General features: G+C 34.4%; 2 protein-coding genes and 1 pseudogene across 7 annotated transcripts in view; 2 read left to right on the plus strand and 1 right to left on the minus strand.

Moving 5' to 3' along the window:
• LOC146535585 (solute carrier organic anion transporter family member 2A1-like) overlaps window positions 1–13,949 on the plus strand; it is a 30,240-nt gene extending 16,291 nt beyond the window's left edge. For 2 of the 3 annotated variants that reach the window (XM_085190998.1, XM_085190999.1), the window contains exons 4-17: window positions 596–745; window positions 855–990; window positions 1,078–1,294; window positions 1,422–1,624; window positions 2,099–2,240; window positions 5,016–5,123; window positions 5,214–5,447; window positions 5,556–5,720; window positions 6,780–6,981; window positions 7,388–7,557; window positions 9,435–9,678; window positions 10,089–10,280; window positions 10,832–10,983; window positions 11,186–13,949. In XM_085190998.1, the coding sequence (XP_085047124.1) occupies window positions 596–745; window positions 855–990; window positions 1,078–1,294; window positions 1,422–1,624; window positions 2,099–2,240; window positions 5,016–5,123; window positions 5,214–5,447; window positions 5,556–5,720; window positions 6,780–6,981; window positions 7,388–7,557; window positions 9,435–9,678; window positions 10,089–10,280; window positions 10,832–10,983; window positions 11,186–11,691 (2,821 nt within the window). In that variant the 3' untranslated portion in view covers window positions 11,692–13,949. Of the gene's footprint in view, window positions 1–135; window positions 322–595; window positions 746–854; window positions 991–1,077; window positions 1,295–1,421; window positions 1,625–2,098; window positions 2,241–5,015; window positions 5,124–5,213; window positions 5,448–5,555; window positions 5,721–6,779; window positions 6,982–7,387; window positions 7,558–9,434; window positions 9,679–10,088; window positions 10,281–10,831; window positions 10,984–11,185 lie in introns of those variants that run through there. The other variant, XM_085191001.1, reaches the window with a different exon arrangement.
• The window catches only part of Rpn13 (regulatory particle non-ATPase 13), a 306,135-nt gene that overhangs the window by 231,562 nt on the left and 58,190 nt on the right, over window positions 1–16,383 (plus strand). The gene's annotated exons all lie outside the window — the stretch shown is intronic.
• Window positions 14,915–16,148, minus strand: LOC146535586 (peptidyl-prolyl cis-trans isomerase pseudogene; annotated as a pseudogene). Of its 3 annotated transcripts, none has more exons than XR_014878312.1 (2): window positions 15,990–16,148; window positions 14,915–15,604 (listed from the first exon to the last, which is right to left on the minus strand). The product of XR_014878312.1 is annotated as a peptidyl-prolyl cis-trans isomerase pseudogene, transcript variant X3 (transcript). The 3 variants fall into 3 exon arrangements; XR_014878311.1 differs by having other exon boundaries at window positions 15,914–16,133; XR_014878310.1 differs by having other exon boundaries at window positions 15,886–16,131.

The raw sequence follows: 16,383 nt of genomic DNA on the forward strand, positions 1-16,383 counted from the left end.
AATACCTAATCGCTGTACCTACCTACCTATTACGATATCAAACAAAGCTTCAAGTTTAGTCATTCTACAAAGTGAACACGAGACAAGCGTGTTTCTATTATATAGTTAAATGGATTTAAATATGTGAACTTTATGAATGATTTAAAATTGTGTCTCGGAAAAGTGAAATCGCGAAACGTTATAATGACGTCATCGGTCGTTAGGAAATTTCGCCGCTTTGTGAACATATTGTAGTTCAGATATTGTATTCTTTTTTGTTATTTGTGTCGATAATATGTCGGATGTAACAGCTGAGCAGCAGCTCGGGTTACTTCTTGGAAGGTACCATGTACTCCCGTTTCTTAGTTGTAAGCAGTGTAAATAAAACTTGTTTATTTATTATTATATATTTTATACATCTTTTATATAAAAAGAGTTAAATTTTATGATTTCCATATAATATTTTAATGAAATTGTTTGCATCGGTAATTTATGAATAAACATTTAAATATTAAATAACTTATACATTGTATATTCAAGTAGGTAAAAGGTAAGGTATAAGTGGGTATTAGTCATACTTTATATGACATTTCATATATAATTTACATTGACCCAGGAGACAAGAGTCAATGTACGCGATGACAGGACTGTACGCGGAGTCGGGGTGCGCCGCGGAGGGCGACGTAGCGGGACCCAGCGCGCCGCACCCGCCGCGGGAGTCCACCAAGTGCCACAGCAGAAACCCTTCTGCTGGCATTTGCGACAGGTATTCATTCACAACCGCTATACATATGTCTTTTAAATAATAAATAACCCGAATAAGTTAAAAGACCCTAATAACTGTTTAATATAACGAACAATAATTCCCCTTGCAGAGATCGAGAGCGAGAGAGGGAAAAAGAAAAACCGCATCAGTTATTCCCAGAAATATTAGACATTCCTCATGACGCAAGAGACTGCGGTATCCTAACATGGAGACCGCTTTTTATCCAGCAATTTTCTAGTATTAAAGTAAGTCTAGTGCTTTCATTTTGTAATTCAATTATATATTTTTTTAAAGCACTGCAATGTTTATTAAAAACACTGTATTCTTTACAGGTGTTCGTATTTTTCCTTTCGTTCCTAGTGACGCTTCAGCAAGCCTTAAGCTCAGGTTACATAAATTCTGTAATCACAACAATTGAGAAACGCTTCGAAATACCCTCAAGTCTCTCGGGTCTCATAGCGAGTAGCTACGAGATCGGCAACGTTATCACAGTAATATTTGTCTCATACCTTGGAAGTAGGAGACACATTCCTGTATGGATAGCGGTTGGTAAGTTTTACGGAATGTATCTATCGAGGCTTTCATTTTGTTTTTACATTAATTTTACTGCCAAATTCATTATTGAATAATAAATTTGGACGTATAAATATATGAATTTATGTTAAACGCTTTTTAGGTGCCGTTATAATGGGCATTGGTTCGTTAGTGTTTGTTGTGCCGCATTTTATAGCGGAGGCCAATAGCGAAATGTTAGCGAACAATAAGTCTGATGAGAATATCTGTCGACTGTCGCACGCTCTGGAGCAAGACATGGGTGGCCTCGGCAGGCTCCAAGCGGGCCTGCCACCTAGCAACCTCAGGCCCGATAATTGTATTAAAGTATGTTATTGATTTATTTACTTATTTTGTACTAACTGGATTATATTGCGTTTTAAATATACCTACTTGTGTGTGTTCTTTATACTTGCTTCATAAGCATAGGCGAGGCCGTCGTGGCGCAGGGGCACATGGATGTGACTTTAAGGCCATAGCTGGGCTCGATTCCTACTCGGGGGAATGAATTATTATTAACATTTCAATTTCTTCTCTCTGGCACCAAGGCAAGAACTCGGCGTTCAATTCCGCCACTGATCATGCAATGCCTCAAAAATTCGGCGGAAAGTAGTGAATGGAGTGTCTTATCACCTAGGTTCCCTCTGACTACTCTGATATACTACGAGATACAACGTGAAGCTGATTCATAGGCATAGGAAAAACAACAAGACAACGTAATTACTTTAATAATACGAATACTTTAATAATAAACGAATCATAATATATTTATATCAAGATATTTATTTCGTGTTATAACAGAGCTCGCCCAGTACTTTCATGCCAGTGATGATATTCGTGGTGGCGCAACTTCTATTGGGCTGCGGGGGCTCGCCGCTCCTCACGCTGGGCACTACCTACGTAGATGACCACGTACGGCCAGAGTCGTCCAGCATGTATATCGGTAAGTTGTACTAAAATACAATAGAATATAGATTATTAGAAAAATATATAAATATCTACGATAAATATAAAATTTGAGCGATATAGCGAGCGTCTAAAATAAATAAATATCATACAACATAGTCCTATATTCTCGAGATTTAGGGATCTCGAGATTTAGGGGAGAAGTTACGTTAAAGACTTTTAACATTAAAAATGACTAACTTAAAATTTGCTAAATTATTAAATACGGTGACGTGTAAATATCAATAAAAATCTGAAAATCGCAACATGTTTATTGCCTGCCTGCCCGCGCCTGCTTCGTCCCCCTGCCTTCCTTGTTCTCGTCCTATACCTATATTATACCCATAATTTACCGGCTGCGCGTTCGGTTTTTATTACCTAGCCAAAGTATAAAATAAATAATATTCATTATCTACATGTCTTAGATATTCTATACATTGCTGAGATATTGTATAGAATACCTAATTATACAGATTGTTGGTAACATATAATTATATAAAATCCTACCTACCAAATGCTAACCATAACATTTACGTAAATAATTATACAATGCAAAAGATACTCTCACGTTACACATATAGCTAATTAAGACACACGTGAGCAAGACGGCTAAATATTTTAATAAGATGTTGCGACAGAAAGCCGTTTACAGAAGACTTACAGAGCATATCTTGGAGTGTAATCTTAATACTTAGGCCCACAGCTTTACTCGCATAAAGTTCAACTCATTCCTAAATGTGGGAAGCCTTGGTTAAGCCTATAATATGATATTATCATTACAGTAATAAATATTAGTATTATCCTTATATTAAAAATATGAGTATAAGCAACACCACAATAAAATAAACACACAAGTGTTGAAAAAGCATAAAGTTTAAAGAATGTCATTTTCTAAAATGAATGTTGGAACAGCGGGATTGTTTGTGTAAGCGTCGCACGTCCTCCATCGACCTTTCTGCTATTACACGTCTTTATTGTGAGGACCGAGTGGCGCGTTACTCGTAACCGCACTCATAAACCAAATTGTGCAGACACGACTCAGTTCAACGAACCTTCCTAGACCTCACTCTATTCACAGTTATTGCATAGGTATAAGAACAAGTGGCCGTAAGATCATGTCTACAACCTATACTCTATTCAGAGTCCCATTTATCATTAAATTCGCTGGCAAATCACATATCTTAGAACTTTATCTCCTTAAGCTAAATATGATAGAATATTTAGAGGATAAGCATGTATGGAATTAATGTCTATTGAATATAATGCAGGATAGCTGCCAGCTAATGTAATAGATTGTACCATTGATTTTGAAAAGAGCAACTGTTGAGTTCCTTGCCGGCTCTTCTCAGCAGAACTGCCTACCGAACCGGTGGTAACTTTTTGTTCATATGTTCATTCGACTATTCAAAAGTGCTTATAATAATTGCCTATTTGAATAAAGAATAATTTGAATTTTAATTTATGATAAGCTCAATTACATTTAAAATTTGAAAGTGCCATCTCTTATCCATGAATTATGCTATCATTGCATGTTCGAAAAAGGTGAATTGTAAACAGTTGGCATGTCGCTCGGTTCGCTCAACCTCGAAAACTTAACCCCTGACGTGATGAAGCGCCCTTGACCCTACCCCTTTCAGTCTGCCACTCATGCCAAACTATTTAATCATAATAAAACTTCCGTGTCAGATAGAGACATTTGCTGTAGTCAATGCCCACGTGTCCTCCGTGATGGGAGTGGTAGAATTTTAATTAAACATACTAAGTCGTAAATACGTTTGTGTCGCAAATATCCCTTTATATAGAATCAATTGGTTATAATTAATTAATGTTTTGAACATTCGTTTTATGTTCCTAGAAAAGTATGAATAATGAACATTGTTTGCTACAATAACTCAGCTATATTGATATTTCTAATAAACACCATAAAATTAGTCTGTCGTACTATTGATGAACTAAAACAAAACAAATTAAACCAAAATAAGACTTTTAATGTTAACTTAATTTAAACGTCTAGTTGTATTAATAAGGTTTCTCTACTAGGTGCAGCTCTTGACAGGTGCCTCTCATATCAAATCCAAATCAGTTTCTGTATGACAGAAGATAATTTGAACACGTTTTCTGAACTATAAATTTAAACAATAAAACTAGTTCTATTTAGTTTAAAACATAAAATATACTAATTTAAAAAATTACATTAATTTTATTATCCTCTAGGTATTCCATTAGTTTTATTAAAAGCAATATTCCTGTTATATGTTTTTATCTGCGAAAACTTAATCTATTTTATTTTTATTTTTTAAAAACATAAAATATATTAATAAGTGATGAAAAATTAATTATTATACACCGTATAACCATATAAGCATTAGTAACAGTCATACAGGTAAATGTCGACCCTTGTTGACATTTAAACTATTTTTAAACGTTCTCGCAATAATGCAACTGTGTTTTGATACAAATAAAATACCGCAGTATTAGCTCGACTGCCATTTTTATCGAGTTTCAAGCCATAGGTATTAACCGCGAAATCCGTACCGTTTGCGGACCGCAAAACTAGAGTGACCTACTTTTGGTCCGCAATCGGTAGACGAGTTACTATTACCTACTGCATGCAGCCTTTTACAACGATGTCATCGCTATTTTGAAAATACATTTTTTGGACTAAATCCTGTATTATTACTTAATACATGTTATTTTTTATACTATTATGATTTTTTAAATTTTATTTAATAATATAGTGTAACAGGATTTACGTAAATTCTTTTTTTTACAGGATGTATGTACAGTATGGCTGCATTCGGCCCAGTTCTTGGCTTCTTACTTGGTGCATATCTATTATCATTTCATATGGACTCGTTTTCTGGTGCTATTATTTCTATAGGTAATCATCACAGATTTATACTGAAATTTTAAAATAAATAAAGATTTTTTTTTTTGCATTGTTATTTGTAATGTATTTGTATTTATTTAGGTCCAGGAGACCACAAGTGGGTGGGGATGTGGTGGGGTGGCTTTCTGCTCTGCGGCCTACTCCTAATTTTGGTGGCTATTCCATTCTTCTCATTCCCAAAAGTGTTGGTACGGGAAAAGGAAAAAATACGATTAGTTGAAAAAGCTGCCGCAGCAGCTGGTACTTCTACAGCTAAAACGCCTGCTAAACTACAATCCGATATCAAAGATACAGGATATGGCAAAGACATCAAAGGTTTGCAATTTATATATTATTTTGTTATTATAATGTTAGTAATTTATTATACTATCATTGTCTTTACTATTGGAGCAAAAATATCAGATAAATTATCTGTATTTTCAGATATTCCAGTTTCGATGTGGCGTCTTCTGAAGAACCCGGTATACGTTGTGACGTGCCTGGGCGCCTGTATGGAACTCATGATAGTGTCTGGCTTCGTGGTCTTCCTACCAAAATATCTTGAAACACAATTCAGTCTCGGCAAAAGCCAAGCCAGCGTTTTCACTGGTATGTTAACTCTAAAAACAAGACAATGGAAACCTACTGTTAAGACACTCCGATCCCTCACTCACTGCCAAATTTTCGAAACGTTTTGTGTAAGTAGCGGAATTCAACTCCGTGCATCGAGTGCTTGAGCGGGGAAATAAAAATAGATTGAATTACTTCACCGAGTGAAGATTGAACCCACGACCGTCACGCTCACTATCCCCCGTGCCATAATTGCCTCGATAATCTAAGTTTTCATCAAACATATAGTTTTCGCCTCCCAACACTTATAACCGTTTCACCTTATTTCAAAACAAGTTTGATAAAACATCGATCACACACGCGAAAGACTACTTGATGACCTCGTCTTACCGAAAAATCAATACAAGGCCATAAGAATATTAGCCTTCGTCACCATGATTCAATACTACTAAGTCAATAATGTCCAACAAATTTAGCAAATAGAAATACAATCAACTATGTTTTTATTTAAAAGATTGTGATAGTTAATGTTCATTTCTGCTAAAGATTTATCGATCTGAATACATTAACCGCTTTTTAGTTTCAACTTTCAAACGTCTTGAATTGAGTCTTGCTTAAGTGCACTAAATATTTGTACTTGGGTTCAAATCTCACTAAAAATAGGGTTTACATTTGTTTTCCTGTTTCGATAAAGGAATACATTTTAAGTAGACTAAATTTACTGCCATTTAACATTTACAGTTTCCATTAAATCAAAAAGTCAATAATTAATCAAGTGTAGGTTTATTTTTGCTACTAATGCGGAAAACAGATATAATAATGTAGGTTATATATAATATTAAAAAATAACAATTAAAATGCTAGGACCGTCGTGGCCCAGTGGGATAGCCTCGAAATTTAAACGCGAAGTTGTGGGCCCGGTTCCAATATCCAGACGAGTGAATTTGTTTCATTTCCTAGCTCTCGTAAAAAGCAAAAACCGGCACGTTGGGTTCAGCCACTTCATCAATGTCCCGAAAACCGGGCTTTACTTTGTATGCGGGATGCAGCGTGAAGCTAAAAAAAATAATTAGAATGATACAAATTATATTTGAACAGGTTCTATCGCCATTCCCGGTGCTTGTATTGGTATATTCATGGGCGGGTGTCTTCTCAAACGGCTGGAGCTTCGGCCGAAGGGCGCTGTACAGTTTGTGTTGATATCCAACACCATCTGCCTGTCTTGCTATGCCTTACTATTCTTCCTTGGCTGTGATAACATCAAAATGGCTGGAACAACTATACCTTACACCAATAATAGGTAATTATATCATTATTCACATATTTGTTTGGAATGTAATAATAGGTACTGCAGTAGTCAGTATTTGAATCTTAATTAAGTACCTGCGTATTATTAAATTCAAACGAATTGTAACGAATATTAAGGATTGTCATAAGAATTCAATAAAACGTTTTATCTCGTTCCGTTCGATTTCTGTTGTAGAATTATGTATAATGTTGTTGCCTGAAAACATAAATAAGTTGTAACATATTTACGTAAATTTTAGCTCACGTGTTATTCTGATATAATACCCGGTATTACTATCAAATTTTATCTAAATCCGTCTAGTAGTTTTGTCGTGGACGAGGAGCTAACATGGATGTGCCATCCACAAATTTAGTAATTTGTAATATTAATGCTATAAGATGTTCTAACTGATTTGCAGCAATCCAGAGCCGTTCAAAGTGAATCTGACAGCGGCCTGCAACTTCAATTGCCTGTGCACGGAGACGGACATGGAGCCGGTGTGCGGCAACAACGGCCTCACCTACTTCTCGCCGTGCCACGCCGGCTGCGCTGCCTTCTCGTCGCGCTCCAACTTTACTAATTGTGCTTGTGAGTTTGTTTTTTATGAATTAATATTTAGATAGTTGGGACTTTAATGCTTTGTGAAACATGTCTACCGGAGACAGCTGCTATGTTTATAAGGAATGGCATTCGAAATCCCGCCTAAACTGAAATGATACCGTTTTAAAATTCATAAAATGATATAACTTTTTAAAATGTTTACCATTATTTTAGTGTATTTTAATATTATATTTAATAAAATTGTAAATATGAGTCGAAAAACAAAAAGGAAATTCATAAAGCTTTATCAAAATCGAACATTATGTATATGTTATGTTTAATATACAGTATTTCCCCAGAGGCAGATATCATCACACGATTTAATAACTTTATTTTTATCTTCATGTATCATTAAATTTATGCCAATGAGACTGTCAGCAAAGTGCACTGACCCCTCGTCTGTCGACACTTATCTATTTGTTAGTTTACTAGGAAAAACAATCACATGTACAAACAAATAGGTACAAGTATAAAATCAAAGACAAATAAAACGACACAATGTGCCAACTTAGTAATATTGAAATATTAAAATAATTTTGATTTTATTTAAAATATTATGTTAGAATAGAAATAGCATAATTTTACCAACAAAATCTTTAAAGTTGTTTTTTTCTTAATTGTAGTTTCAAAAACTTTATTTATTTTATGAATCTCCGTAGCCGTTACGATGATAAAATCGGCTGGTTGACACTAACTTACAGCCACAAAATGATTTGTCTTGTCAAATACTAACATGTAACAAAAAAACAAAAAATACTTAATTAATACAAAAAATACATACTATTCGCCATAATTCTTTTAAAATAGCCTAAAATTCAAATATGTATTATCTATACATTGCAATAATAATCATCCAATATGCAGTAAATTAGAGAAAATAGGGCAAATTAATGAACAGTTTTGTTGTATCGATAATATGTTTAACACGTGATACATGTATCAACTTGTATCTCTGTTCGACAAATTAGAGATAATATGATGTAGTGGGCGGTAATAACGCTCGGTTCACGTCGACGCTTCCTTTTCTTGTTACTGTTTCAGCTAATATGTCTTTTTCGTTTACGTTTATATTTATTTTATATAGTCTCATTATGACTTAAGTGCAAAGTTACACAAAATGATGATATTTAAAAATTCTGAAACAGTTTATGATTACTTAAAAAATCTCAGTTATAGATGCTTACTTATGAGTTGATATTAATTATCGCTGACAGCTGATAATGGCAATAGAAAGTTATTCATTTTAATACTTAGGGGTTTGTCTAGATAAATGAACGTATATTTCACCTGATTGCCTAATTTTATACACCCGTACGCAGTAATAATGACTAAACTATGTACTATGCTTTAGTATAAACATCATAGTATATAATGTATTCGGCTAACAACATAAGACACCTAACTTATGAAATGTAAACATATGATAATTTGATAAGAAGGTAAGTAAACAATATCATGCAGTCTGAAAGGGAAATGTAATTACGTATTATTAAATTAATAAATTCGTAATTTCTTTTGACTTAAATTTATTTTTTATACAAAATAAAATTTGTTTTCTTGTTATTTGCACTGCTAAACAATTATGTTTTTTTTTAAAAGCTGCATATATTTAATATATTATAACAATAATGGACTAGTTCATAATTTTTTTCATTAGTAGTACCTACAGATTACTAATACTAATAAATTTCGATTTTTAATATAATAATTTCTCTTTAAGTTTTTCGACTCACAGTCACAGGCAATGTCTTAAAAAAATTGCGGTGCATGGGGAACGTAGTATCCTAATACTAACCTCCCTCTGCCTACCAATCCATTGCTATAATGTCCAATCCATGTATTGAAAATATTTACCCACATACCAGGTGTACACGAGAACATACGCGACATGGGCGTAGGGCTGAGTGTGGGCATGGTGAACGGCGCGTCCGCGTCCGCGCTGACGGCGGGCGCGGCACGCGAGTACAGCGAGGTGACGGTAGTGCCCGTGGCCACGGCGGGCGCCTGCAACCCACCCTGCACTACTATATTCCCCTTCCTCGTGCTCCTCTTCTTCATGACTTTCGTGGTCGCCATTACGCAGATGCCGCTCTTGATGATTGTGCTTAGGTTAGTGTTTTGGTGTTTGCTACATATTTTTTAAAGTAGCATATTAGTTTGGAAAGAGTGTATGGTTCAATTATGAACCTATTAAAAGTTCACTAAAATTTATACTTAATTAATATTATGAACATTATAAGGCTGAGGAGTTTGTTTGGTTGAACACGGTACTCTCAGGAACTACTGGTTCGATTTGACAATATGTTTTTTTATATGTATTCCAACTATCGAATAAGGCTTATAAACTATATTATATTCTATAATTTGCCGTGTGTCAAACATAACTCTTAGTTTTTTCCATTTGACCATGGGATCTAAGTCACTGGTAAAAGCTAGTCTATCTATTCATCGTAAAATTAACACATTTTTCCAAAGTGTTTTATTTATTTTAATTTATTTTGCTTTATTTGAAATTGTAGATCAGTGAGTGAGGAAGAACGTTCATTTGCTCTGGGTATGCAATTCGTTATCTTCCGTCTGTTCGGCTACATCCCTGCGCCTATCGTGTTCGGTAACCTGATAGACTCCACCTGCATCCTCTGGAAGCAGTCCTGCAGCGGGGAGAAGGGGGGCCGCTGCCTGCTATACGACATCGAACAATTTCGATACAGGTATGTACAACCACAATGCAAATGATACGTTTTGTTTAGTTCCTACTGCAAGGTTATGTCATTTAAAGAGATGTCATCGAATAACATAACAACGTAGATGCTACTAATGTAACGGATATCCATGTATACAGGACAATATACAGGTCTGGAACCCAGCGCAATCGATCCAAATTATGTTTGTTTTTTTTTGTAGTTTCGAACCGCCGACAATTGGCTGAATTTCAAGAATACTTACTACTAACCTTACAACACGATGTTCTATATACTTATCAGTTGATTTGTCTTAACTTTAAATATTATTATTGTAAAGAAAATACCTTCACGCTTTGCAATACCTGTAGCAGGGTAGGCAGAGGGAACCAGGTTTTAGGTATTTCGTTCCCAATATAAATATTATTACCATGGACGGATCTAGATATTTTTTCTAAGTGTTCCCCTTAGCTTAACCTAACCTAACTTTAGCTTTAAACTAATATTTTTGTGTAATTTATTTTTTTTCGTTATTTATCCTCTTACTCGTGCACCTATGATTGTAAGTTCAATTTTTCCAGATACGTGGGTCTTTGTGGTGGCATAAAAATTGTGGCCCTCGGTATATTCTTGGCGGACTGGTGGCTCGTGCGGCGACGACGACACCTCGAGACGTCGGCCCCCCTCGACCCGCATAAAGACATCGCGGGCTCCATCATCAGCCTCGACAAATGTAAGTTATGTAACTAACATAAACTGTTGAAGTGTGTGAATTATTTAATTTGTTGTAATAATATGTAGTATAATATGTAAATATATAAATTAATACAATAAAATAAATAAAATACTCTTGCAAGAATATAATAAACTTAAAATGGTAATTGTATCAAGGTTACTATTTAACATATAAGATAAACAAAATAATTCTGTCGTAGTGTTCGAGGAATTACCGTCGACGGACAACGCTAGCGGGCTGCGATCGGGCGCCACGTCGGGGCCCAGCTCGGCCGGCACCACGCCGCTAGACGCGTTGCAGCGCACCGACTCGCAGTACTCGCAGGAGTCGCAGCCGCGCGGCTCGCTGGGGCGCCGAGAGCGCGTGCTCGTCGCCTCGCGCCACCTGCGCAACGACTCCAAGACCATTCAACTGGAGGGCCCCGCGCCCGCCCCCGCCCCCGCGCCCTCCGCGCGCGACCTGAGCCTCGACCAGCTCAAACTGCTCGCGCTGCCGCCCTGCAAGCGCGCGGATGACGAGACCAAGCGGCTGCTGGAGGCGGGCGGCGTGCTGCGCCACCGCCGCACGGGCTCGCGCGACCTGAAGCCACCTGCCGGCCGCCACAAGCGCACGTCTTCGCACCACATCACCATGGAGCCCCACGAACTAAGCCTGCAGTTGCAGAAGGGCCGCAGCGTGGACCAGCTGGCCGCGCCCAGCGTGTGAGCGCACCCGAATCTCATTGTGGACAGTTGGACAGTTGACGCTGTGTTGCGACGAATAGAAAAAATAATTTATGCAATTGTCGCTTTGTACGGATGGTGAAAACACGTTAGGCTAAACGAATTATTTCTTCTATTACGCTTAAGCGACCGTGAGTGATTTCGAACCATATCTTAAATGTAGTTTAATTAACGCTTATCGCGATCGAGATGAAAGGTTCTCATTGCGTCTCTTACTGTAGCTATATATTTAAATAATCAAAACGGTAAGTTTTTATTTTGTGTTCATAGTCAAAATGATCGTAATTTAATAGGTTTAATACTCACATCACTTTTGCTGTCACTGTGCATATTCCGCTTATAATTTTGGCCTAACTATGCCTAGGTAAATTTATTAGATTTAAAAATGCAAATTGCCATAAAAAATACTGTATTTTATTCTAAACTATTTCTGGAATTAAATCAGAATTGTACTTAATTTTTTACAAATATAGGAAAAAAATTATGTCATTGTCATAACGTAACTTTTTAACATTAATGGGAATTTTATCAAAACAAGCACTAAAGAACTCTTAAATAAGATATAAAACTAAAAATCTCGTAATAATACCAAATATCCTTTACAATACTAGCTAAATATGTGCAATTTTAAATAAATAACTACAGCCTCACATATTTAAAAATCTATTAGTATATTGGACTGTGCAAAGCAATATTTTTATAAAAATTAAACTTTTAATAGTAATGTAATGTATCATTAAATGAAAGAAAATAAATATTTAATTGTTAAAATTCATTATTTTGGAAAAAACATTCCTTTTTTATTAAATTTATAACATGCCACCTAAACCAATATAAAATAACTGAAAATTATGGAAGGTAGAGGTAAGGAGACCCATTTCATATGACGATTTAGCTGAAAATGTGTCCACTAGTAAACAATAAATTGTAGTTGAAAGTTCGACTGCAATAACGCAAATTTTAACTGTATTATAGAAAATTTGGTATTACGAACTAACCAATTATAGAAAAATCGAAGTATACTGAGTTTGGATAATTAATATTTTTAATGATTCGACTTGTTTGCATATCTATTTTCTCTCGAAAATACGCCAATAGTCTTATCTGCAAAGAACACACTACATTCTTTAAAATTATCCTACGGCATTCATTCTACGGCCACTCTTCTTTAATCTGTTTTGTAGGACACTTTTTCTTACACGGCAATGGTCTTCCTTACCTCTATCCGCCCTGATAAAAATAAACCAATAATAATTACTGACTACAATACTTGCAAGTCTGTAAAAATCCTTTAGTTTAGAACATTTTATTACATAAAGGTGCAGTAGATCAATTATATTAAACATCAGATAAGTACAAAAATATTTCATTATTATTATTTTAAACAAACAACAACAATTAACAAATATCTCCAGTTATATAAATCATATAATAACGTAAAACTATTTATTTGATCTCATGTGCCGAGAGCAACTTTAATGTGATGAGAGTGTTAATTAACAAATTTATATGAACTCTATTTAATTTTTCAAACTAAATATTGAATTGTTTAAATCAAGTAGCTATTTATGTATTAATTAAAAAATTTACTTCGGTATTCATATTATTATTTTTCATACTAGTAATGTCGAGATTCTGCAATACATGCTAAAAAATATTATATTACTTAGTTAGCAAATTTGGAAAAGAGTTGAATAGTCAAAAAATATTTTTTATAATTTTTCCACCATTGTATTGTAATTCAAAATTTATTAAAAGATTTTTCCTTTGTTTCTTATGCTGATACAACTCTTAGACAAAAATCCATATTATTTGTACACTAAAGTACAACAAACAAGTTTATACTTGCTTTCTTTTAATATAATTTGATATAAAATTTGTTGTATATATCTAAATGTCAATTCATAGGCTGCTGTATCTAAAGAACTCAATTACTATTGTAGTAATGTTATTTTAGTATAAAATATTTTTAAACTGAATATTTATCTTGTATATTAAGAAAAGACAAAGTGAATCATCCGTGTAAATTTTTGTCATATATTTGTTAAGAGAGAAATAGTTTGATATGAAGAGTGTTATATCTAAAAATGCCTTATTACAATAGGTTCTAAGACTTGATACTGACTTAGCTGTACTTGATAAAGTTGTTATGTCGATTGTGAATGATGATAGTTTGATGATAGCAACTTCTAAACTAATTTGTTGCATTTAGTGATTAATAAAATTGCATACATATTTTTATGTACATTTTTATTTAATTCCTTTAAATCTCATTCTACTATTTCCACAGTATTTATTAGCCTGCAGCTCCTATGCATGGTAAAATAAAAAAAACTAAGACACATACTATGTGTACGAGGGCTATGGGCTGTCCATTGAAATGATTTATAGTAGTTAATATAGCTTTAGTAAATATAACTAAAGTCTTCGCCACTTCTATAGTGTTAGAGGCCGTTGTGGCGCAGCGGCACAAAGATGCGACTGTATCGCGGTTGTGTTGTGTTCAATCCCCACTCGAGGAAGTGAAATTTTTGTTTACGTTTATATTTCCATTTCTTCCCTCTGGTGTCGAGGCAAAGCGCGGCGTTGAGTTCTGCCGACAGAAAGTGGGTACCGGAGTATCTTAACACTAGGTTCCCTCTGCCTACCCTGCTGTGTGCGTGATACAGCGTGAAGCTGATTTGATTTATTCTTAACCATAGTCTTCCTCGTTAATCAGACTTTCGACCAGAAAAATGATTTTTCAATGTATGTATGTAATTTCTAAAAATAAATGTAAGTCGTTTCTGAAATTAACGCATTCAAGCAAACAAATTTTGTGATGTTAGGGTAGATAATTAATAATTAAATTAAGCAAATTAAATTTTAAGCATGGAAAAAGAAAAAAAAACTAGAATTAAAAATACCTATATATATATTTCCAATTATTCAGAAAATATTAGAAAACAATATTATCAATTATTCTACTAGTGTTGCCTTGAAAGTATAATCTACAAATAAACTGACAATACCTAGAAATATCCAGAGATCCAAGGTGCTTTAAAGCATGTTTCTACTTGTGAGTTAGACAAATATTATTTATAAATTAAAATAAGATTATCTGTAGTAATAAATATATTGTAGCACAAACTAAAGTATTTATAATAATTATAAAAAGTTTTTATACTTTTTTATTTTGCTGCTAAGAGTCTAAATAAAATACCAAACTATCTATACAATTTATTTTATAAAATAACTATACACATATTGAGAACCAAAATAAATGCATTAACAACATTTTGACCTACAGCTATGTACACATTTTCCTTAATCTAATTCACCACATTCATTGATAACAACTTTCTTTGAAGGTTTCCCATTTCTAGAACCTAGACTTTCCATTTTTCTTACAATGTCCATACCTTCAACAACTGACCCAAAGACAACATGTTTTCTATCCAACCATGGTGTTGCAGCAGTAGTGATAAAGAACTGGGAACCATTTGTATTGGGTCCAGCATTAGCCATGGATAAAATTCCTGGGCCTGTGTGCTTCAGTTTAAAATTTTCATCCTGGAATGTTCGCCCGTAAATGGATTTTCCACCAGTGCCATTATGGTTAGTGAAATCACCACCTTGGCACATAAAATCTGGAATAATTCTATGAAATGATGAGCCTTTGTATCCAAATCCTTTTTCTCCAGTACATAAAGCTCGAAAATTCTCAGCAGTTTTGGGAACTTCGTCAGAATTTAATTTCATAACAATTCGCCCCAAAGGTTCGCCGTCAGCTGATACATCAAAATACACTTTCTTTTCTGCTTGACTGGAAGCAAATCTGAGTGCCGCAGCAGAATACAAGGTGCCATTTATAATGGATCGGCGTAATAGCCCAACTCCAACCATCGTTGTGGTCTCTGAAAATAATAAATATATAAATTGGAGGTTATGAGGCAGGCCGCCCTGCCTGATAAAAATATTCTTCGCTACATAAATATATTAAGGCACAGTTCTATTTAAATAAACAACGTAAGTAGAAATTATTTAATGTAAATTAACATTTGAAATAGAATTGCTTGAAATTTATTATAATAATGTATCTGTGTATATTATTGTACTTATGAATTTCAGAAAGTGCAAACAGAAATATGAATATGAAATAAAATTCTCAAAACGATAAGACGAAAACTATTCTTACATTAGAAATATTTCCAATTTCAACTTACGAGAAATTGTAATTCGTATAATAAGTTAGGTATGTAGTTGATTACCTAATCTAATACATAACTAAAGTAACGTTACCTTGTAAGTTAAAGTTAACTTTGTACCACAGACAAATAAATAACTAATACGATAAAGAAATATATCGATATATTATCATTATCAATACAGATTAACTTAAGTTAATAAGTTTGTTGAAGTTGAACTTGAATTGAAATTGGAACTATGTGCTAGACCCATCGTGCCTCTCTATTGTTTATTTCTCGCTCTCACTAGTACACTCGACTCAGGCCAAACGTGACGATAAATCATTTAATCTAAACAATCTATCTAAACATCATTGAATAGATATATATATATCTATTTTTCGCTCTACCAGAGCCTTTCGATTATTTTCTTTTTGATTATATTATATCTGAAAGAAATCCCTGAACCGAATGTTGGATTCAAATTTGGACCTAAAATCGATGTTTAG

Source organism: Heliconius melpomene, chromosome 10 (genome assembly GCF_056956725.1).
Source record: "Heliconius melpomene rosina isolate 202511_hmr_F chromosome 10, ASM5695672v1, whole genome shotgun sequence".
Classification (NCBI taxonomy): domain Eukaryota; kingdom Metazoa; phylum Arthropoda; class Insecta; order Lepidoptera; family Nymphalidae; genus Heliconius; species Heliconius melpomene.